The sequence below is a fragment of the Prunus dulcis genome, chromosome 6, assembly GCF_902201215.1.
Source record: "Prunus dulcis chromosome 6, ALMONDv2, whole genome shotgun sequence".
NCBI classification, from domain to species: domain Eukaryota; kingdom Viridiplantae; phylum Streptophyta; class Magnoliopsida; order Rosales; family Rosaceae; genus Prunus; species Prunus dulcis.
In genome coordinates, this window is record NC_047655.1 from 3,183,284 (window position 1) to 3,205,466 (window position 22,183).

The following is a 22,183-nucleotide window of genomic DNA, read 5'->3' on the forward strand; positions in this document are numbered from 1 at the left end:
CGCTGCGACCGCCTGGTTTGATTACCTGAAAAGGTTGATGCATGAAATGCTAAAAAAAGATTTGAAAAGAAATGAAACGCATATTATTCACGTGCTTCAATTTTCTGTTATGATGGGTGCAAATAATTGGATACAATGTTTGGCACTGAATAAAAAGCAGATGATCTCATTTTCCCAGTTCTTACCTATTTTAGCTTCATAAATTAGGTGGCTTTGGCATTGTTTGCCGCTAGAGCTAATGGTAATGAAGATGTGATGCGTTAACATGCTTTTCAGCAGATTTTCGGTGGGCGCTGTTGAATGCAGCTGGTTTTGCTTTATCCTTCAAATACCGTTAAGAAGGCAAGCCAAATACCCTACTTCCTTCTAACGCTATGTTTGGCTTGACGCTTCCCTTAATATGTGCAATATCAACATTTTATAACTTATTTTTCTAATCTCATAAAATGATACATCCTTTAACTCTGCATTGATTTCTTACTTGAATTTTATGAGTTATCCAATTTAATTCTAAGCACCAAACACGGTCAAATGAGATCTTGAATTTTATGAGTTAATCCAATTTAATTCTAAGCACGTCAAATGGGATAAGGATGGCTGGCAATTGATAGTTGAAAGAGAGAAGGATGCAATGTTTTTTTATTTTTTTAACAGGTGGACCGTGGGATTAGGAATTGGATGCCAGGTCTACAAAGAGCCAGAGCAAACATGCATGTGTTGTTGTTGCGTCCGTAATCGGATGATGAAACTTTAAAAAAAAAAGGTCAAAAGTGATGATAACGAAAGCTGCTAAATATTCAAAGAAACCATGTGGAGTGTGTGCACTGCTTCCAAATCCACATATAATGTCATTATTTTCTTTGTGTTAGGATAGGAGAAGTGGTCTATCTAAACTGCTTGTTTGCCTAATGTTTGTGCCTTGCCTTGGTGTCTTGTTTTCTTTTGGTAAATAAGACTTGTTAGTTGTTGCCATGTATCTACATTTTTGCCCATTTGGGAGTCCTTTTTACTATTGTCATATCATTTTAGGTGGTTCTTGCAGACATAAATAGTTCTTTTTAGGACTTTTTTTTATTGAGATGATCGATTATACATTAAACTTTATAAACTACACAAATATTAAGATTCAAATCCATAATCTTCTTTAGAGGAGCAATTACCCCAAACTACACTAACACATAAATAGTTATAGTAAACATTTACCCGTAAGCATTGTGGGTGTTGTGAAAGGAATATAATCTTGTCAAATCATAGTTAGGAAGAATGGAAATATTACCAAAATCAGCGCTGAAAAAATAAAACCAATAGAAAATGGATAACTCATAAATCCCTAGGGGATAAGGATCACCAAGGTTTGGAAAGGAAGCCAGAAACGACGACGTTTAAGTAGAGGACAGAGCAGAAGGAACGTTTCTTTGCGTCAGCGTGTTGCGGTGTCGGTCTGGCGTAGAGTTGCCGCGGCAAAATAATGCGTTTTCCCTCGCGGCCTTGCGCTTGCATTGCGTCGCGTCGCTTTGCGGCAGAATTAAAAAAAAATTAAGAAGAAAAAAAAAAGAAAAAAAGAAAAAACGAAACAGAACAAGAGAAGAGAGAGGCTTTTTGCCGCTTTTGCGTTTGGGTTTGGGGGGTTTTCAAAAGGTTTTTCCTCAAGACACAAGCGAAACTGTTCTTCCCTTCCAAACACACCCTCTCTCTCTCTCTCTCTCTCTCCCCCTCCGTTAATCACTCCGTTTACGACGTCGTTTTCCCTCTCCTGCCCTGCCTCGTTCTTTCTCTTCAATTTCGTTTCTTGTTCTCTTTCTTCTCTCTCCCCTGCAATTTTGTCTTCATTGTTCAATTTCATGGCTCATCTTAAAGTCTGTTCGCCGAGGCCAAACGGTGACGTTTTTCGTGAAGATCGACCCTGCCCTTCGCCGCCATTCCCGTCATTGCCGACCTCCAATCCCGATCCCTCCGCCGTCAGCCCCGAGTCTTGGGCCAGAGGCGAGGACGCAACCCGCGACATAGTCTCAAAGATTCAGCCCACTCTGGTGACCCACCAGGCGAGGAAGGAGGTTATTCAATATGTACAGAGCCTCATCACATCTAACGTTGGATGTCAGGTGATTACAATTGTATCCAATTACATTTCTTTCATTTCCAGTTTTCAATCTTGGGTAGTGTTGGTTTTTGTATCATTTTTGCTCTAATGGCTGTTTGGGTGTAGCTGGTAATGCCCCATTTCATGTATGGTAACCGAGCTGTTACTTGTGATGTGTTTGGCCTTAGTTTTCTAACATAATGATTTCAAGAAGTGGAAATTGACTTTTTCTAGGAGCTCAAAGTATTAATACTTTGCACAAATAATTGGGTTTCTATTTGGATCATAATTTTTTTAGAGGTCTGCATTGTTGATGGCTAAAATGAACCATATTGTCTCGAGCATTACTGGTGGGTTTTTTTAGATATTAACTTAAAAGTTGTATTTCCCATATTGATTGCCATTTAGTGATGTAATGTTGGTACTTGTGGAAAACTATAATGCAATATTATTTTCTAGTTCATTTTATTCGAGGAGCCAGTGACATTACCAATGTTGTTTCTGAGCTTCTCCATTTCATTGACTTTCTTATAAGTGAAGTTTGAAATTTTGTATTGTTAATCTCACAGGTTTTTCCATATGGGTCAGTTCCATTAAAAACATATCTTCCGGATGGAGATATTGATTTGACGGCATTCAGCAGTGCAAACATTGAGGAAAGCTTTGTAACTGAAGTTCATGCTATCTTGAAGGGAGAGGAGAATAATGAAGCTGCTCAGCGTCTTGTGAAGGATGTCCATTGCATTGATGCCGAGGTTCTTCCCACCTCGATGCCTTAATTTTGTTTTGGAAACATGTTCAATTCCATGTAGGACTATAGTTGGAGTCTTGCATGTAGGTATTATGTGGCAAATTTTATTTTATTTTATTGGTTTGCATCACCATACAATGCTACTATTATTTGTTTCTGTTCTTGTTATTTGTGATTTCTTGTTTCCTAGAATGTCAGATTCCTTTTTCGTGGTAATGTGTATTTGGCAGAATTTTGAGATTGATGTTTTTTGTTCTGACCAAATTTTTGCAGACTTACTGTGACCTTTCCTGTAGTGCAGAATAAAATAGATATTGTAAGCGGGTTCGCAAATGTAGTTGTGTTGCTAAATGTTTTCAGTTATTTAAAGTTTGGGGTTTTGATTGCAGGTTAAGCTTGTGAAATGCATTGTACAAAATATAGTAGTAGATATATCCTTCAACCAGTTAGGAGGACTTTGTACACTGCGCTTTCTTGAACAGGTATGGTTGGTACTGTATAACTGAGTCAGATGACTCCATTCTTGTTCTAATAATTTATGTATGCTATTACTGGTATGAAAGTTCACTCAAGTTTGATCATTTGGTCATATTTCTCATGTTTCTTGTTACACAGGTCGATCACTATATTGGCAAAGATCATCTTTTCAAACGCAGCATTATTCTGATAAAAGCCTGGTGCTACTATGAGAGTCGTATTCTTGGTGCTCATCATGGGTTGATTTCAACATATGCTTTGGAAACATTAATCCTATATATTTTCCATATTTTTCATTCTTCTCTAGATGGCCCCTTAACGGTGAGTCCTCGCACAAATAAACTTTGAGTTCTATAAGTTCAAGCATTTAATTATGTTTCACTTTTATAGGTCCTTTATAGATTTTTGGATTACTTCAGCAAATTTGATTGGGAGAACTACTGTATAAGTTTAAATGGACCAGTATGCAAATCGTCCCTGCCTGATATAGTGGGTAAGAGAAACACTTGTATATGTTAAATGGCTCTATTTGTTTTTGTGTTCTCTCTCTCTCTCTCTCACATACTCACTCACTTACACTGCAGCTGAGGTTCCCGAAAATGGGGGAGATGATCTACTGCTGAGTGAAGAATTTATTAGAAATTGTGTGGAAATGTTCTCTGTTCCATCAAAGTTGTGTGAGACAAACTTGCGATCTTTTCCCCCGAAGCATCTTAATATAATTGATCCACTAAAAGAGAATAACAACCTTGGGCGTAGTGTCAATAGAGGTATGCATTTTCCCTCTCTCTCTCTCTCTCTCTCTCTCTCTCTCTCTCTCTCTCTACTTTCTAGTGTGTATGTGTTGTCACTGGATAATGATTGATGGGTTTTCTACAGGTAGCTTCTATCGGATATGCAGTGCTTTTAAATATGGAGCTCGCAAGCTTGGTTGGATTCTTTCGTTACCAGGAGAAAGAATAGCAGATGAGCTGAACAAGTTTTTTGCAAACACTTTAGATAGGCATGGAACCAACTGTCAGACTAATGATAAAAATGATGCCTTATCTGGAGGTCTTGAAGCTCTGAACATTTTGTTGGAGCTTGGTGGAGATTTTGACAATCACTGCTTGAACCTGCAATATGGTCCCTATTTCCCTGGGTCTGCTACATCACCTCCTTTATTACCAAGTCCTCCTTTGTCACCTCAGCCATGGAAAGAGAATCCATGGGGAGTTACCTCTGAAGCCGTTCAGTTCCACCAGAATATTAATTCTCAAACTAACATAAATGGCGTTGCTTGGGGAGCACATGCGTACCATGCAAATGATTCCACTTTATCTGTTGCTGCTTTCAGAGGAGAGAAGAAGAAACCACGAGGGACAGGGACGTACATCCCCAATGCGGTAGTGGCTTTTCTGGTTCCTATAGAATCAATTTTTGGGGCTGCAATCCTGTAATCTTTATATTCACGGGCTTTATATTTTTGTGGTTTTGTTTTTATATTGTGTCATTCACAGCAGAGTACTACAGTCCCAGTTATTATTGTTTTCATAATCTCATGGTTATCTGCTTACAGTTTTTTCAGAGTTATCGTCCCTATAAGGATAGGTTCTTGCCTGGAAGGGGAAGGAAACAGGCACCAGGAACGTGTTTTCCATTGCAGAGACATGCTTTTAGTTATGGCTTTGCTGCAGCCCCTCAAGAGTCAATCTCACCGAGAGAGTACAACCGCCAGCTCTCAGAAGCAGAGTACCCAGTTCTAGGTCGTGGAAACCCTGCAAAATCAGATTACCATCCACCTCACCTTTCAATCTGGGAGTCTTTCCATGACGTTGGTTTGTCCAACTTGCCAGAGAAACCTGAGTGTAGATCCTTGTCCCCTCCATCATGGGAATCACACATTCCAGAAGTGGACAGTCAATCAGAGTTATTCAGAGCCAATGAGGAGAGGTACTTGGATTTAGTAATTTAAAATTTTTCCTGCTCAATGGCAACTGAAAATGGGCATGGTTAAGGAATAGCTCTTATTGTAAAGCTAAATCTCGCTTGCGTTTTTTTTTTTCTTTTTCTCTTTAGGATTGAAGAGCAGTCATACCATCTGAAAAACGATGACGATTTTCCCCCCCTTACCCCTCAAGTGCCTTTGAAGGAAGGATTATGCGTTGGAGAATGAAGACGCTTATAATTGTAGATGCTAACACACTAGACTGAGCTTCTGATGAGACATCTTCCCCTGACTTCAACTCTTCTTGGGTTCCTGCGTTGTTTGTTGGTTCGATGTAGTATACATATGTTGTACATTCTGGTTCGCTTTTCATTTTCCGAATCGACACGCACATTTGTGTGCTTTGATTGGGTTGGGTGGATGATGTATATACAGGGTGAAGTTTGCCCCCCATTTCGCATTCCCTCCCAAAGTTTGGAGAGTTATAAACACAGTACTGAGAAGCCTCTGTTAGGCATATTTTCGGTTAGATACTGGTTAGTATACACATGATGAAATCTATAGATGTAACAATGAAAATTTTGTTTATGTTAGAATCTTTTTTTCTTTTCTTTTTTGGGTCGAAGGTTATGTTGGATATCATAAAATTTTCGTTTGGTATAGAGTACTGTCTATTGAACTTGAGCAGCGGCACAGGCTGTGAGCCATATAGGAAACTCTGCTTGGGAAATAACCTACCTAGGCTATCACAAACCGGTATAGATCCCGTGACAGGCGAGTTTCTATCCCGTATTGACACCCGATGAACAAGATTGATGTAAATCCGCAAGTCAGGTGAGTGAGGAGGGAGAGAGATAGACAAAAAAGTCTCCTGTGTTTAGACACCTGATTGAAGAACGTGAATACGCTCGTTCTGACCAGAGAGAGTGGCAAAACCGATAGCTTGTGTCCCTGGCAGTTGGTTTGGTGGAGAGATAAGATGGAACTTGACAAGGTAAATCATCAACAAGCACCAGTGGTCTAGTGGTAGAATAGTACCCTGCCACGGTACAGACCCGGGTTCGATTCCCGGCTGGTGCATTTGATTTTCTTTTATAAATTACATCTGATTTTTCTTTTTTTAATAAATTAAATGAGTAAGTACGTTTTATAATAGTTTTTATTATTATAATAGTTTATCCACTCCATACTCCAAACCACACGTCTGCCTGCCACTAACCAGACCACGTGGAGATTGAAGCTTAATATAAGACAAAATAGAAATAAATGCATCATCATATAAATGTCGGTACTGATTGTGACCCAAGAGCATCTTCATGAGAGTTTTTAAATTTTAGTTAAATTTTAACTAAAATAGCTAGAAAATTATTATAACAAACTTCTTAAAAAGATGTTTCCTCCAATTCTCTATTTTGATTAATCTAAAATATATTATTATTATTATTTTCTCTTTTTTCTTCTTCCTCTTTCTCTTGCAAATCAAATATATTAAAAAGAAAAGTATAAACCTAACCCCACAAACCTCCCAAATATCTCTATCTCTCTTCTCTTTTTTCTCTCTCTTTCTCTCTCTTCAATTTGGCAACCCTCCATTTCTGTCTCCTCCATGCTAGATGTAGAGAGCCAAAAGTTGGTTTTCCAAAATAGAGAGCCAAGTAGGGCGTCTGCTAGAAAGAGGATTTTCCTTCTTTTGAGTCAAAGTAGTTAAGGATGAGAGGATAGGGAGATTGCTAGAGATGCTCAACCACTCATATTATGACAAAATGGTGAAAACTAGAAAGAAACAAAATTAGTCTTAATTGAGGAGGCACTAAGGGCATTTCCAGCGCTGAAGGCTGGCTTGAGCAGGGGGACCTGAGGCCCCAAGTGCAGTTTTAATAGGCTTCTACAGCAAGGGCAAATGGTGGGGACCACCAACCTGAGCAAGCCCAAAGAAAAAACTAGCCTGAGCTCCTGCCCGAGGATGATGACGTCAGCGCATGGGATTCAAATTTTTTTAATTGTTGGCGCATGTTTGAAACTCTCGTGCGCTGATGCCAGCCCCTGGCGTTAGCCCTGCTTTTCGCCAAAGGCTACAAGCCACGTGTCACGTCTTGGTATCTCCGATAAAAAATTTTCCTTTAATCTAGCGATTGCCATTTTTGTGTAAAATAATTTTAAAAAAAATTTAAAATTACTTTTCCATAAATACCTACCAAAATTTTAAAACTTGAATTTTTTATGGAAAAAAATAAAATAAAGTGAATAGTTTGCCATGACAATGAGTGGAAACACAACAAGCCTTTTGTTAATGGCTGCCACTATTCATGTGAATAGTAACAACCATTGCCTTGCTCCTGCTCTTGCTCTTTGCCATGACAAATGGGTGGAAGTGCTCTAAGAAGAATACCTAATTATTGCTTTGGATTTCAAAGCAACATTTTTGCTTGCAATTAAACTTCAAATTCAGTAAAATGTCTAAATTCATTTTATCTGTCTATTTCATTTCAATTTTCTTCCGCCTTTACATTACTCTAAAGTTTATAAATCACTTTAAATAAAACTATCAAGAATTTATCCGTGTCAATCTACCGTCATTGATTACGTATGATAAATCACAAAAGTATTTGTCAAGTAATCAAAACAAGATCTTCGGTATTTTTGTTATCCTAATTTTACTTTGTGTTGTTTGCACACGTAAGAAAATGAATTTCTGTCAAATTAATAGGCAAAGTTGCCTAAGTAACCTTCTAAGCTTTAACTATGTATGTGCACTAGTTGCATATTTGAAACAATGACTGAGTTGACTATTTTGTTATTCGTAGTGCATGTACATTACAACTTGTTGAGTTGGATGACTATGAACATTAACTTATTTTATGGTAATTATTTTACTCTATGATTAGATTCGGCACAAACAAAAGCAAATAGCTCCAAAATGATATTCACATGTTTTTTTATATTTAAATATCATTTCAAAATTTACCCATTAGATGTGCTGACCTTGCATTATAAACCACCTAATTATGAATTATTTGTTTTAATGCTGACCTTAATGCATACTTATAGGCTAGGGTTTTCAGATTTTATCTTGTTAATTATATAGTTCTATCAATACAAGTCTTTTCTGTTGTAATCCAAAGCAAATCAAACAGAGGGAGGGTGGCACGTATGCATATATGCATGCCTGGTTTGATCAACCAAATAAACTTTTATTTTCTTTATGGTATAAAAATATTTGGTGATAAATGTTCACAGGCTTTGAAACAGCTCAATGAATTCATCTGGGACAGACAGAGGCAATGATTTTTTCAGAGGTCACTCATTCTTAGATGTGCTGAATAAAAGCCTTTTATATAAAGGTAGCCAAATATTAATATAAAGAAGAAGAAGAAGAAATCAATAACAAAGAGAGGATAAGAATAAAATAAGTGGAGTGGAGGGACCCCAATGAAGAAGTGCATGAAAAGATCATTTGAGAGGATGATTGATTTGTCAACCCACTACTACCTACTAAATACTTGGGAGAGATCCACAAATCTATCTAAAGTCAAGCCCATTATTCAATAAGCATCAACAAAATTTTATGTATCAAAATTGACAAATTTTTTTTTTTCTAAAAATCTTTATTGTTGTTTAGGATATGTCACTAAAACACTTGATTATTAGCTAATCAAAGTATGTTCATAGTTAATTAAAATGAAATACATGAAAGTATTTTTAAATATGTGTAAAAAGTATTTACCTTCCGAGTGTAGAGAAGAACTTTCAACATCATAAGAGGTTTCAAATTCAAATTTCTCTTCCTCTATTGTTGGATAAGCCTAGTCAACTGTTTAATGATGATACAGTATTAATGTAAGCCAAATTGGAAACCTATATTAAGCCCCAAAAGAGCAAAAAGCCAAAGTATTTGACGCAATAGCAAAACCCACCCAGACACGGCCTAAGCTATGTCGAGTAGGGACCACTGTTACATCTGTTGCTGTTCAGTCTAGTACTAACTGGTGTAGTTGTGTTGCTTCTCTCTCTCTCTCTCTCTCTCTCTCTCTCTCTCTCTATTTATTGTGGAGTTTAGTTCTTCTCACCATCATCTTTCTTCCACTTGAAAGCTCAATTTTGTTTGCCCACAACCACAGGAGCCACAAGAGCCACAAGACCAGCAAGCAAACTTCCTTTTGGGATTTGGATTTCCTCCTCCTTTCCCGCAAACAAATGGTACCAACAAAGTGTAGCCACAGATTCTTCAAGTTTCGTACCCCATCAAATTACTCTCAACTTTGAATTTGCCAAACTGTCCCTGCCTCCACCCCATCAATTATTATTCCTTCCAAAATATTTTCTCTTTCAATTCTTTGCCTCTGAAATTTCAACATATATTTTAAAAGAAGCCAAACCAAATGGTTGCTAACAAGTACGAGGGGGTGTCACGCGCTGTGGTTGTGGGACTGGGTTGGATTATGCTGAGGATTGACTACTCAAGGCTCTTCTGGCTCTTGTTTGGTGTCTTCTCATATGAAAACCACGAGGGAAAGCCTCGGATTTGATTTTCAAGTTTCCAACTTTCACTTAATTTTCCGACCTTTGATTATATTTCTAGCTACCCTTTAGTTTTCTTCCCAACAATCTTCTTCTTTGCTCATCATAGTTCTTAAGCAACAGCAAGCAAAAAAAAAAGAAAAAAAAAAAGGTTTGATCTTGAAGTCTTTTGGGCCTTCATTAGTTGAAGCTTGAAAGCCTCACTTAAACATGTCCAAGACTGACAGGGCTGGTTATGTTGAAACCGATCCTACTGCTCGCTATGGCCGGGTATGTGCATGCATGTTACTTCCATTCATCCATTCATTCAGTCTTTACCATTAATTTGTTTTCTCTGTGCCGTTGTTTCTTAATGTGTACAAGTTGCTTATGCTTTTTTCATAAATTAATGATGATGCTATAGTTCTTTATTGACCAAAGTTGATGATTTTGTTTGTTTCTTTAAGTAGAGTTGTTTAAATAAATGGGTTTTGAATACTAGCTGAAACCATGGATATGATCTTACAATTTGGAAGCAGGGATTAGACTCTGTCCTGGGTAGGATTTGAATATCAGATGTTGGAGTTTAATCCAATGGATTTCTTGCTCACACCATGAGTAGCTGATCAAAATTCTGTTCATGTATGTATGTGTGTGTATTTATGTATGTATGTATGTATGTTTCTATGTACTTATATATTAGTATAATTAACAATTAAGTATGTGGTTAATTTATAGACAGTTCTAAAGGATGCAATAGTTTATTTGGTCAATCTTGTGTATTGGGTAAGTCACTGTCTAATCCACCATTAAGTATTTTATTTATGCATCAGTAGGTGTCATCTGGGAGATCCCTGTGGCCTTTATATTTAACCATTGGCCATTAGTTTTGGTGACAAATGATGTGTTAAAAAAGATTGTTAATTTGATACAATATGCCATTTCTTCTCTATATAATATTTGTTCCATTTGCTTTGAGCCCTCCTTTGGACTTCGATTGATGGTGCCTGTTGGAAGTTGAGAAAATTGGGGAATAGAGTTGATTGTTTAATGTGGAGCCTCATTAGGTTAGCAGTAAAAGAGCACCTAGCTATAAACTATTTCTAATTGTGCTGTATGATTGTAAAGTTAATTTTCACTACCGCAATTTTATTCTGTTGTTTTCTATGATCGTAAAGTTATGGTTGAGGCTAGCTATATAATTTCTGAAGGGACACCCTAATAATACTATTACAGAGAACTTTAATGCTGAATGATCAAGAATCTTGTTACCACCTTAGTTGATTGTTGAGAGTCAATTAATTTGTTCAGCTTTATGTAATCAAACAAATAAAAAGAAATAAAAGATTTGGTTACTTATTGAAGTGCATTTTCCATGTCTTGAACAGTTTGAAGAAGTTCTTGGCAAAGGAGCAATGAAAACAGTGTACAAGGCAATTGATGAGCTTCTTGGGATGGAAGTGGCATGGAATCAGGTGAAACTCAATGAAGTCCTTCGCTCACCAGAGGATTTGCAACGGCTCTACTCAGAGGTTCACCTCCTCAGCACCCTCAATCACGATTCCATAATTCGGTTCTATACCTCCTGGATCGATGTTGATCACAAAACTTTTAACTTCATTACTGAAATGTTCACTTCGGGGACGCTAAGAGAGTAATTTCCTTTCCAACTCCTCTAGCCCCTTAACTTGCATATCTTTTGAACTAGGTAAAGCATAGACAAATGAAGAAAGTGTAGCAATAGACCGTAATTGTAGCCTCTGCCTCTCAAAAGTAATCTTAATTACAATTTTGGTTAATGAGGACAATGTGATCAGCAGAACCTTGAACATGCATTAAGTGGGAACTGTTATCATGGATATCAATTCTTAAGCATGATACATTCAATTCATTTTGGGTAAATGTATTGATAAACTACAATATCTTTCATATTGCAGGTATAGGAAGAAATATAAGCATGTAGACATCCGAGCCATTAAGAACTGGGCCCGTCAGATCCTTCGCGGTCTTGTATATCTGCATGGCAATGATCCTCCAGTAATTCATAGAGATCTTAAGTGTGACAACATCTTTGTCAATGGGCATCTTGGGCAAGTCAAAATTGGTGATTTAGGGCTTGCAGCAATCCTCCGTGGTTCCCAATCTGCTCACAGTGTTATAGGTACTTGTTTATCCATTATTAACACATAAATGCTGGCACTTATTTCCTCCACTAAAAGTATTTTTGTCCTTATACTTTTAGGCACCCCAGAGTTCATGGCACCAGAACTATATGACGAAAATTACAATGAACTGGTTGATGTCTACTCATTCGGCATGTGTGTCTTGGAGATGCTTACATCTGAATACCCATATAGTGAGTGCGTCAACCCTGCACAAATATACAAGAAAGTTACCTCGGTAAGGTGACGTTTCGATGTCAAGATTAATAGATATCAGTGAACAAGAACCTTACCCCCTGCCATTATAATTCTTCAGGGGAAGCTTCCAGGAGCATTCTACCGGATTCAAGACTTGGAAGCACAACGATTCGTTGGAAAATGCTTAGTAAATGCTTCAAAGAGATTACCGGCAAAAGAACTTTTGCTTGATCCATTTCTTGAGTGTGGTAAAGATGAACCATTGCCTTTGGGAAAGCTTGGACGTCCAAAGCCATTTTTAAATGACAAGGAAATGGAGAAACTGCAATTGAGTGATGATCAAACCAGGACTGACATGACAATCACGGGGAAGTTAAATCCTGAAGATGACACCATCTTTCTCAAAGTTCAGATTGCTGATAAAGATGGTACTATTTAACTTTCTCTGGCTGTTGTTGTAGTTAAAGTGAACTCAATAGATTCCAACGGTGAAAGTTTCTTCTACTGTTTTCTCATGCAGGTTCTTTTAGGAACATATATTTTCCTTTTGACATATTAAATGATACACCATTTGATGTTGCTACGGAAATGGTGAAGGAATTGGAGATCACTGATTGGGAGCCATTTGAAATTGCGAATATGATTGAAGGGGAGATATCTGCCTTGGTACCAAATTGGAAAACTGAAGCCTACCACACAATTAATTATCAAGATGATGATGATGGACCTCAACGTCCTTCTCACTCTCACTCCTCCTGCTCATCATCCCACACATCATTATCAGGCTTGATCAGCTCTCATGGGATTAACGGAGTGACAAATGGCTGTGATTGGCTCCAAGGTATGGCTCATATAATTCACTAAGTTAATTTGCAATGTCTGTAACCATCCCCTATTATTTTTTGAAATCCATTAGAGATCAATTGGGCTAGTTGTAAGTTGTAACCCTGTTCCATTGCTTATTACTCATCCTTGGTTAAGAAAGAGTTTAAACCCAAGTCTCTAGAAATATGTCAAGAAACTTTAATCTAACTAGAACCTTGAATCACATGAGAATTGTTAACTATGAGCTCATACACAATGCCCTGACCCACCTTTGCTAATTTTTTTTATTTTTATTTTTATAAATTTTAAAATAGTATCAAGACAGTTCGTTTGTAATAACATATAGCAAGCATGCATGTATGCTTTTCCAGCTGAGGCTGGTTTTGGGTACATATGTCCAAACCCTGAGTAAAGTCAACTTTAGGCCTCAAAAGTGGCCCGTGGACCAAGTTACTTGAACATTGGGATGGGTGTGTAGCATGCGGCCCAGTTGACCACTCTTCCTGATGATCTGCATGCATATATGATGCATTTCTAACATTGTTCTGCATGCATAAATTTCAATTGCAAATGATTGCTGGTGCAGATGATTTTCTTGATGAGACCAGCTCTCAAAGCTCTTCACACTCAGGAACATATTCCAACTTAAATTTCATTTGTGGGAATGAGCATGGGACTAATACGATTCCCACAGGAGGAGACAAACATCCCATATCAAAATGTCACAAGTCCACAAGGTTTTGTCCTGAAGAAAACCGTAATACTGGGCAGTCTATGGCTAAAAAATACTACGAGAGATGCAAAGCTTTTCTAGCATCTGGTTCAAAAGATAAAAGGATCATGGATAGCCGTAGATTGATGAGGAATAAGTCGCTAGTAGACATAAGAAGTCACCTACTACACCGGTCTTTGGTAGAAGAGGTGAATAGGAGGCGCTTGTTTAAGACCGTGGGAGCCGTGGAAAATATCGGGTTTCAAGCACCTTGTGAGGTTTCAAAAAAATTGTAAAAAGCCGTTAGGTACTTTCTGTTGTACAAAAATGAAAAGAAGCGAGAGACCTCAGAAAATTTACATTTCTCAACAATTGTAAAGTCGGTGAGAGGAATGGGAGTTTCAGTCCCAATCTGGAGATGCAAGAAATGACGACTTACTGGCTTGATTGCCTCCTGAAATGGCAGGGGAGTTTTGAAGCTCAAAAGCAAGGACTGCTTGTACTAATGGAGCCGAATGAGGGGGATCCATGTCGACCACTACAAGAATCTGGTGACTTCTATATTGTAAAAATTTCTGTGCAAATGGTTGTAATTATGTCTAAATAATATTTCTGTGTCAGAATAAATGGCTAGTTTATCAATGTGTTGATGTCCTCTTTCAGTGCTTGCCATAAAACAAAAGGACTCACTGCTACCCTTTACAGCTAGCAGGCTCTGCAGTGTCAATATATCTGCCGTTTGCATTATGAGATGATCAAAAAGTGAGAATCCAATGACATATGAATGAGCTTTGTAATTGTATATGAGCATTTTGAGACAAGATAGATGCATTTGTCTTCACTTGTAGGCATGAGCAGTCCCTGACTGCAATGTTTCATAGGAAACACAAACACTGATGTGGTCAAGTATGGGGTTGTGTTTTGATGGAAACTTACACAAAAGACTTGTTTCTATAATGTTGAATTATTGAGGATGGGTTTAGAAAGGTTGCTGCTTGAGGCAAAATTCATCGATGTATGTGTTTTGCCAATTTTGGATATGGGAAAGCTATTGTCTTGTTAATGTATGCAAGATCCAAATAGTCCCTCAGCCGGGAATCATGGGATGCACGCTTGCTTGTGGGTTTGGTGAGTGAGAGTTGACCATGTTAGTTCAACTCCATGACTTCATCAAATCCTCACCACTTCTCATGTATTTTGATGATGATCACATGGAAAATAAGGCCTTGCATTTTTAAAGCAGTGGTAAATTAAATTAGCCTTCATCTACATGTTTAAGTGTTGATGACACTGTAATTATGGACACAAATTTGGAGTTGGTAATGAGTCGTTATGATGAAAGGATTGGAAGCAAAATCACTGATGTTGCATAATATGAAGCAGCATGCTGTAATTGTGAGATTCTTTAATCAAGTATGTAAACTCACTGGTGAGAGTTTTCTTAAAACATACCATGTTCTTTTTAATCATTAGAGGAAGGGGAAACTTGCGGTATTTTTCATCGGTGAAAAGAGAAGTGTCACTAAACAATGAGCTAGTTGGTAAAAACAAAGCATGTTTTAAACCACTGAATGAAAAACCGATGGGTAATAGGAGATAGGCTTAGAGCGAGAGTAATGTAAGTGATCATATATTAAAGCACTACCCGATAATGATTCGTGGTTCGATTCCGTATAACCACTCCTCTCTTATGATATTTTCACTATTTGTAAGCCGGGCTGTTTTCTTTCTAACAATTAGTTACTACTAAATGTTTGAGGATTGAAAGTAACAAGTGCTGAAGGGTAATCATGGGATACATTCCCAGAGAAGATTATGACTGTCCTCTAATTAGATTTCTTTCCTCAATTTTCGATGTCGTCCTGATTGGATTTCATTCATCAATTTTCAAATGTGGTCCTCCTTTAATCTCTCTCTCTCTCTCTCTCTCTCATGGTAAGTTAAGAGGTTTTGCAAGCAGTAAAAGTAAACTTGAAAGGTAACCAGGGACCATCCTTGAAGTTCACCTTCATCTTTTGCCATTTGGTTTGCAAGCTACTACGATATTATTGCTGACCAGGAAGCTATTTATTTCAAGGGTGAAACATTGGTGGTCCTGTAATTACCAAAAGTTGGTCGTACACCTCAAATCAAAAGCCGTATTATCTCTACCATGAAGGAATGAGATTTGTAAGATTTTAGGGCAAATTCTATGGTCCTCTGCCTGCCATCAAGAAAACAGTACAGTAGAGCCCAAAACTAGTCAAGTTAGGTAGGTAGGATTTATATCAACTTAGTGCACACAATTTTGGTACAAGACTCTAAACCTTAGCCAGTAGTCTAGTTGGCTTAAAAATGAATCCTTTTGCCATTTTTATCAAGGCCTCCATAGACCGTAGAGAGCTGGCAACACAATTGCAACTTAATGAGCCGTAACTACTGGTATCTCCATATCGATGGATGGAGCCTTGTGATAAAAGTTCTTTAAAGCATCACATAGTAAGTACATTATTATGCATGCTATACCGTTAATCTAAACTATTAATCGAAACCGTTTGTACAAATGTAGCAACCTTGACATACATTATTGGTCTATTCCTTAACAGCTAAATTAGTGGTTGTCTAATATAGTATCGGATCCCTTCTTTGCACCCCCTATTCCCCATATCTTATTTATTTTCAAGGTATCCTCCTATCTTGCACCTATACTATACACTTGCCTCTCTCCCTCCATTTTTCTGCTCACTAAGTGCGGGGATGGGCGCATGCACGTAAAACCAAGCGTAAGCTTTTGGAGCTAGTGGCAAGCTAACACATTAATTGAGTTTTTGAAGTCACCCTTTGCCTTTGTTCATATGGGGAAGGAGATGCTGGCTAGTAAACCCAAAAAGGTCTTAGGCTTATATGTACCTTTTATCTCACTTCAGGCTCCAGCTATATATATAAATGTTACAATTATTTTTTGAGGTAAGTACATTCTCATGGGTTATTCAATTTCAACCTAAAACCATGTCATGTGGTAGTTAGAACTTAGAGGTGATGCCTTTAACTTGATGGGCCTAACCAGAAGTTATTCACCAGTTATGGTCAACAATTGTCGAGTTGTGGTTGGGAAGTAGTCCCAAATTAGTAATAAAGAAGACGTTAGTTCAAATTCTCTTCTTCTCAACTATTATTTGTAACAATGAAACAATTCTCTGGTGACTGGTCAAATTTATTCTAATATATTATATGTTTTCTGAGCGTACTCGTCTTGAACACAAATTATCATGGCAGAGAATATTAAATTTTTCCAAATTAACTTCAAAGCTTATGGATTTGGCTTCTGTATGTATCCTTCTGCAGGAACAGATTCTCTTTTGGTGTACAGTGTACAGTACTAGAATTCATCTCTGGAACTAACTAGTTGGGCTTGTTTCCAGAAGCAAAACCTGGGAGAAGAACACTAATATTTTCTCAAAATGATCCAGACAAGAACCAAGCCAGAAGCCTCAAACAGGAACATATGTATGTATGCTTTTCTGACATGGTAAAGCACATTGTGTTTGTTACCCCATGCCATTTTCCATGAAGGCCACATTCAACATTTACAATGTAAAAAACACAGAATTCAATGAAACAATTAAATTAATAGTCTAAAATTTGTAATGTTGTGTTAAAGAAAATTAGATAAAACATTCAAGTTGATTATTCTTCCTGACTGAAAATCAATCAAAAATGAGACATGAAGCCATTTTTAGAGATAGAAAGATAGTTTTTTGGAAACCCAGAATTCAGAACTGAAAATAAAGTGGTCATCATAACTTTAAAATATTTATATCTGCATTGACATTTAACAATCTAAGAATGTTACATTTTGATGTCAGCCATATCAAACCAGATTTGCTCAAAGGCCTTGACAATGAGATCATGATATTCGTTTGAGTTGAGTGAGAGATAACAAGCAAGAAGGTCTTCCAAATCCTTAGATTCCCTGATGTTGTTCTCCACAATCATCTCCACCATTGAGTCTCTGAAGTCTTTCTGCGGATCAACTGAGGACTTAACAACTGCAAAGCTCTCCGAAAGGCGTCTATTCTTCGGCTTCAAGCATGAGGATGGTGATGGTGATGACACACTCTTTCTAGCATATGGCTGATTTTTCTTACTTTTAAGTCTTGGAGAATTGCCTCTAAGTCTTATACCTGTTGTTGAGTTGGCAGAGGACTTTCGAACTGAATTCCGGTTGGCTTTTCTTTGGCTACCCTTTTGTGTTCTTATGCTTTCCTCCTTGACAATCTTGACAGTGAGAGACCTCTGCCCTTTTATCTCCTTCAATTTAGATGAACTTCTTTTGAACTTGGTTGCCTCAGTGGACTTATGATGATCGTCAAATTTCATTGGCTTTGTCAAAATTGGAGGAAGCTCTAGCTCTGAGATCATGTCAAAGCCATCAAGCTTCTCATCATGAATTTTCTTTGTAGAGGCTCCATCTTTCATGTCAATGATGGTATCAGAAGTTGAAGAACTAACTCTGCAATTATAAGAGCTGAGCCATGGGGCTAGCCCATCCAATGGGTCAGGACCACCAAATTGGTGACATTCATATTCAGATGGGATCAATTCATGAAATTCAGGCTCACTGGAACTTTCACTAGAAGAGCCAAAGTAATCTGGGGATTGAATTGTGTTGGTCTCAAGATCAGTCCAAACTGAATCAATTGTGGCATGACAATTACAATAGGCTGGTGATGAGACAGAGGATGTTGTTGAGACATGCTTGTTAGGAGAAGGCTTGTAAACAGCTTTTCTTTTGGCTCTTCTGGTTGATAATCTTCTGGGGTGTTCAGGAAAATGTGTGTCGGAGGCTTTGGGGTTCACAGGTGAATTATAGAACTTATCAGCTCTGTTGGGTTCTGTTGTGAAGTAGTAGGAGTATCTTCTGGTTTGAGAAAGGTGGGGTTTTTGTTGGGGTGGTGTAGAAGTTGAGGGTGGTTTTTTCTTGGTAGAGTGATGATGATGAGAGGTTTGGTTGTGGTTTTTGGTTTTGCTCATGTCTTTGAGCTTGTAAAACCAGGCATTTGGTATCATATCTGACAATCTGAACCTGTAATTACCCATCAAGAATGAAACAGCTCCCTTCCTTTTCTCTGTCTCACTGACTCACTTGTATCTCTCTCTCTCTCTCTCTCTCTCTCTCTCACTCTGATGAGTTGCAGTAGTGAAGATAGCAAACAGTTAAAAGAGCTCAAATGTTAGTGAGAAAGCAACAGGTAGCAAGTAAAATATATGGTTAAATAGAAGGATTGAGCTCAATTAAATATGCCAAAGTTACCCTCAACTAAACATTTTTCTCTCCATTTCCTTTCTACTTATCCAAACAAGCATGAAAGAGATTGTAAATATATCTCTTGTCTCCTTTCTTTTCTTTTCTTATTATTTTAAGTTGTTTCTTTTCTATTGTTTCAAAAAGAAGAATATTTGTAATGGTTGCAAGTGACCTTTTAAATGATAAATGTAAAATGAGTGTTGAAAAGAACCAAAGCTACATAGTAAAAGTTGTTTTAAGGGAATAAATATTTGTGTTTATTTAGTACAACTTAAGCTTGAAGGGTTCTGTTTTTTATTTTATATGTAACAATATAAAATAACATATAATATGAACAAAGAAGCAAATTAGAGCTTGGATTTATTGGAGCTTTATAGGCATTGTGCTGGCTCTTGCATACCCCAAATGAGTTGTTGTCTCTTGAAGGATTGGCAACCTTTTTTTTTCTTTTTCTAATTTTTTTTTTAAAAAACTTATCTGGCTCCTCCTTTTGTTTACCTAAAGGAGCCAACACTAATGATGATATTTGTCTACTAAGTGCTGTATATCTTCCCATAATTTCATGCTTCACAAATGATGATATTCCATATCTTTTCCAAGTGCTTAATTTCCACAAGGCCCACCTGCTCCTAAAGCCATGGCTGGAAAAGCTATTGCTGACCAATTTTCACCACTATTATTAGGCATTATCATGTATTGTTACTCTTGTTATTCTATTTTCAGTGATAAATGATTTATTGGAATTTGGAGAGTAAACCGCAACTATGGTCAGTTCCTCACTCGCGGACGGGTAATTTTGTATTGTTATATGAGACTCACAGTACATCAACTATTGATTAGAAATTGCACAAATTCGTAACAGAACTAGTTTGATGCATTATAACTTATAAATCATGTGAGTATTTAATTTTCTTCTCCTCTCTTTGGACTAAAAGTCCCCTTGTCTAATGCTAGAAACTACGGACATCAAGCCGAGTTGATATTGACTCCTGTGTGAAGAGTTTGAACGCATTGCGATGGCATCAAAAGAAATCTTAACATCATTAAGAACCAAGTAAATATCAGAAAATGAAAGGAAGGAGAGAAACAGAAACAGGGTTCCAAGTTGTCCCAACAGAGAAAAAATAAACATTCTGCTTGCTAACAACATCTTAAAATATGAAATGACATCAACTGCTAAAATATCCCTTCACAACAATTGGGAGCAGGATCAATGGCCTGGTCCCAACCAACTTGAAGATTAAGACTCCTTGAACAATACATTCCAACTATTTTTCTTTCTTTTTATTTGTTTTTCTTTTGAGGGTTAGTATAGGCCTGTGAAATAGGTCAGAATAACCCATCTCAGTTCTCAGTGTCCAAGGTCCAAATTTTATCTGACTTTAGGTCATTTCAGCCCATTCTACTAGTTGGACTAGACTGGACCATGGTACCACTGGCACCCTATTATTGTTAGCCCATAATTATTATTTTTTTATTTTTTATTTTAAAGACTTTCGATACTTTAGAAGAAAGGTTCAATCAATCAATCCTCTTATCTTCTTATCTTTATATCTCAATCCGAGTAGAAAAACTTGTATGAAACGAGAATATCACTGTTTTGCTATTCCAAGCCAATCACAATCTGTTATGTAAAAAAGTTATCATGCGTAATATATTGTGATTGGCTTGGATAGTAAAATAATCTATCCCAATTTCATATAAGTGTTTATCCAAACCGAGAGATTATGCATTGAGATCCTAGTGGGAGCAATGAATCTGGAATATTTGGAACATTTCATGTATGAGGAGACGAGACGTTTTGAAAGTAATGTTTGATGAATTACATGTTAATCAATCTTCGACTTGCGTGCAGGTCTGAGGTTATGGTTAAAAAAGCTTAGTCTAAAATAAGTCACTTTCTCTTTGTCATTTGCACTAGTGTCACTCAGAGAATCTCAGAATGATATCTTGAACTCAGATTTCATTAAAAATAAGAGAAAGTTACTTCTTCTTTTTTGAGCAAACCAAAGTGGTAATACTCTTACAAGACCTTCTAAAATTGATTCGGCTCTTTACTCTCTCCCTTTTCTCACCATTTTCCTTGAAGATTAAAGCTCAATCTCCTCCTCCTCTTTCTCTCTCTCTCTCTCTCAAAACTTCAGTCTTTCGAACTTCCTTTTTCAATTCGACCAAAGCTTATAGCCAATTTGACATTGTCGTGTTGTGAAAATAATCGTTGTCAAATTTGCTTTGAGAGAAATTAGCTGTGAACTAAAACAGTTTGACGTTTGATAAACTTTTTGTTAAAAGTAATGTTGATACAATAATCAGTTTCTGTGTGTTTGGTAAATTTTTGTGTGAAAGTGTTGTGAGCTGTATATAATGATTAAAAATGACACTATGTTGAAATGACTTTTCTATTCAAATGTTTGATTCTCTCATGTACATTGTCATCCTCCTATGTTCACTCACTAAACTCACACAAAACATTTTCATTTGATATGTACATTACTGTATAAAACAAGAAGCTGTAATATTAAACAAAGATATGGTGAATGGTGATTAATTCTTTTAGCTGGGATGTGAGTCATTGACAGAACACTGGGATATATAACAAAACAAAAGAAAAAGAAAAGAATCCCGCAGTTAGACAAATTATTAATTAATTTGTTAATTAGAGTAAGGTATTTTGCGATATGTTTATGGGGATATAATAGAACCATAATAGCTATCAAAGATTGGCAAGCTAACCTCATCATAAAAGTAAAAGACAAAGCATGAGAGCTGATGAGCTAGGAAGGGAAACGCATATGGAAAAGCATGTTTCTGCCTATTGGATCTATATACGTATTTAAGAGTACTCGTGCTTCTGTATTTGTGATGAATTTTGACCTTACTTAACCCAATACAAGCACAAAATTCATCACAAAGCATCAATTAAAATGCTAAAAATTAAAGCGAAAGGGAATAATGAATTTAGAATAAACAAACCTAATGTGTATCTTACCTGAGTCTTGTGGCTTTACTTCAATTGATCCAACAACGAAAAAAACGAAGAACAAATATGGAAGATGCCATGAACAGAATGAATAGTCTAATGAAACTAGCAAGTACTTTATAAAACTATGAACTTTATACCTGGGTAACACCATTTGTCCTGCATTGAAATTTCTGAGGCCACAGCTCATAGCAGTCCTGTGAAAGAGAAGAGGTGTCAGATGACCTAATTTAAGGTATCATAAGAATTTGGATATCTTCAACTTTGTCATAAGCCAAGGGAAAAGA

At 37.1% G+C, this 22,183-nt stretch overlaps 3 protein-coding genes and 1 non-coding gene across 5 annotated transcripts; 3 read left to right on the top strand and 1 right to left on the bottom strand.

Moving 5' to 3' along the window:
* The first annotated feature begins 1,290 nt into the window (after nucleotides 1-1,290).
* On the top strand, nucleotides 1,291-5,845 carry LOC117633250. Its single transcript, XM_034366967.1, has 9 exons — nucleotides 1,291-2,102; nucleotides 2,650-2,835; nucleotides 3,221-3,313; nucleotides 3,447-3,629; nucleotides 3,699-3,801; nucleotides 3,893-4,078; nucleotides 4,188-4,693; nucleotides 4,867-5,240; nucleotides 5,367-5,845. Exons 1-9 carry the CDS (start codon nucleotides 1,842-1,844, stop codon nucleotides 5,461-5,463), a joined length of 1,989 nt encoding a protein of 662 aa, XP_034222858.1. The 5' UTR covers nucleotides 1,291-1,841; the 3' UTR covers nucleotides 5,464-5,845.
* Nucleotides 5,846-6,244: 399 nt separating this feature from the next.
* Nucleotides 6,245-6,315, top strand: TRNAG-GCC. The gene has a single exon. It is a non-coding gene; the product is annotated as a tRNA-Gly (tRNA).
* Nucleotides 6,316-9,278: 2,963 nt separating this feature from the next.
* LOC117633251 (probable serine/threonine-protein kinase WNK4) lies at nucleotides 9,279-14,408 on the top strand. 2 transcript variants are annotated; one of them, XM_034366968.1, is made up of 7 exons: nucleotides 9,279-10,023; nucleotides 11,121-11,386; nucleotides 11,670-11,893; nucleotides 11,975-12,132; nucleotides 12,211-12,520; nucleotides 12,613-12,933; nucleotides 13,504-14,408. In XM_034366968.1, exons 1-7 carry the CDS (start codon nucleotides 9,964-9,966, stop codon nucleotides 13,923-13,925), a joined length of 1,761 nt encoding a protein of 586 aa, XP_034222859.1. In that variant the 5' UTR covers nucleotides 9,279-9,963; the 3' UTR covers nucleotides 13,926-14,408. The 2 variants fall into 2 exon arrangements, with proteins under 2 accessions (XP_034222859.1, XP_034222860.1); XM_034366969.1 differs by having other exon boundaries at nucleotides 9,280-10,023; nucleotides 11,121-11,264.
* Nucleotides 14,409-17,386: 2,978 nt separating this feature from the next.
* Nucleotides 17,387-18,821, bottom strand: LOC117632303 (transcription repressor OFP4-like). The gene has a single exon (XM_034365743.1). It carries the CDS (start codon nucleotides 18,706-18,708, stop codon nucleotides 17,458-17,460), a length of 1,251 nt encoding a protein of 416 aa, XP_034221634.1. The 5' UTR covers nucleotides 18,709-18,821; the 3' UTR covers nucleotides 17,387-17,457.
* Between the last annotated feature and the right edge of the window lie 3,362 nt (nucleotides 18,822-22,183).

Excerpts from the sequence above, each read along its gene's own strand:
- LOC117632303 (XM_034365743.1), bottom strand. The coding sequence starts at position 18,708 with ATGGGTAATTACAGGTTCAGATTGTCAGATATGATACCAAATGCCTGG.
- LOC117633250 (XM_034366967.1), top strand. The coding sequence starts at position 1,842 with ATGGCTCATCTTAAAGTCTGTTCGCCGAGGCCAAACGGTGACGTTTTT. Across the intron at positions 2,103-2,649 it reads CATCTAACGTTGGATGTCAG|GTTTTTCCATATGGGTCAGT; the intron begins GTGATTACAATT and ends TTAATCTCACAG. Across the intron at positions 4,079-4,187 it reads TGGGCGTAGTGTCAATAGAG|GTAGCTTCTATCGGATATGC; the intron begins GTATGCATTTTC and ends GGTTTTCTACAG.
- LOC117633251 (XM_034366968.1), top strand. The coding sequence starts at position 9,964 with ATGTCCAAGACTGACAGGGCTGGTTATGTTGAAACCGATCCTACTGCT. Across the intron at positions 11,387-11,669 it reads ACTTCGGGGACGCTAAGAGA|GTATAGGAAGAAATATAAGC; the intron begins GTAATTTCCTTT and ends TTCATATTGCAG. Across the intron at positions 12,133-12,210 it reads TATACAAGAAAGTTACCTCG|GGGAAGCTTCCAGGAGCATT; the intron begins GTAAGGTGACGT and ends ATAATTCTTCAG.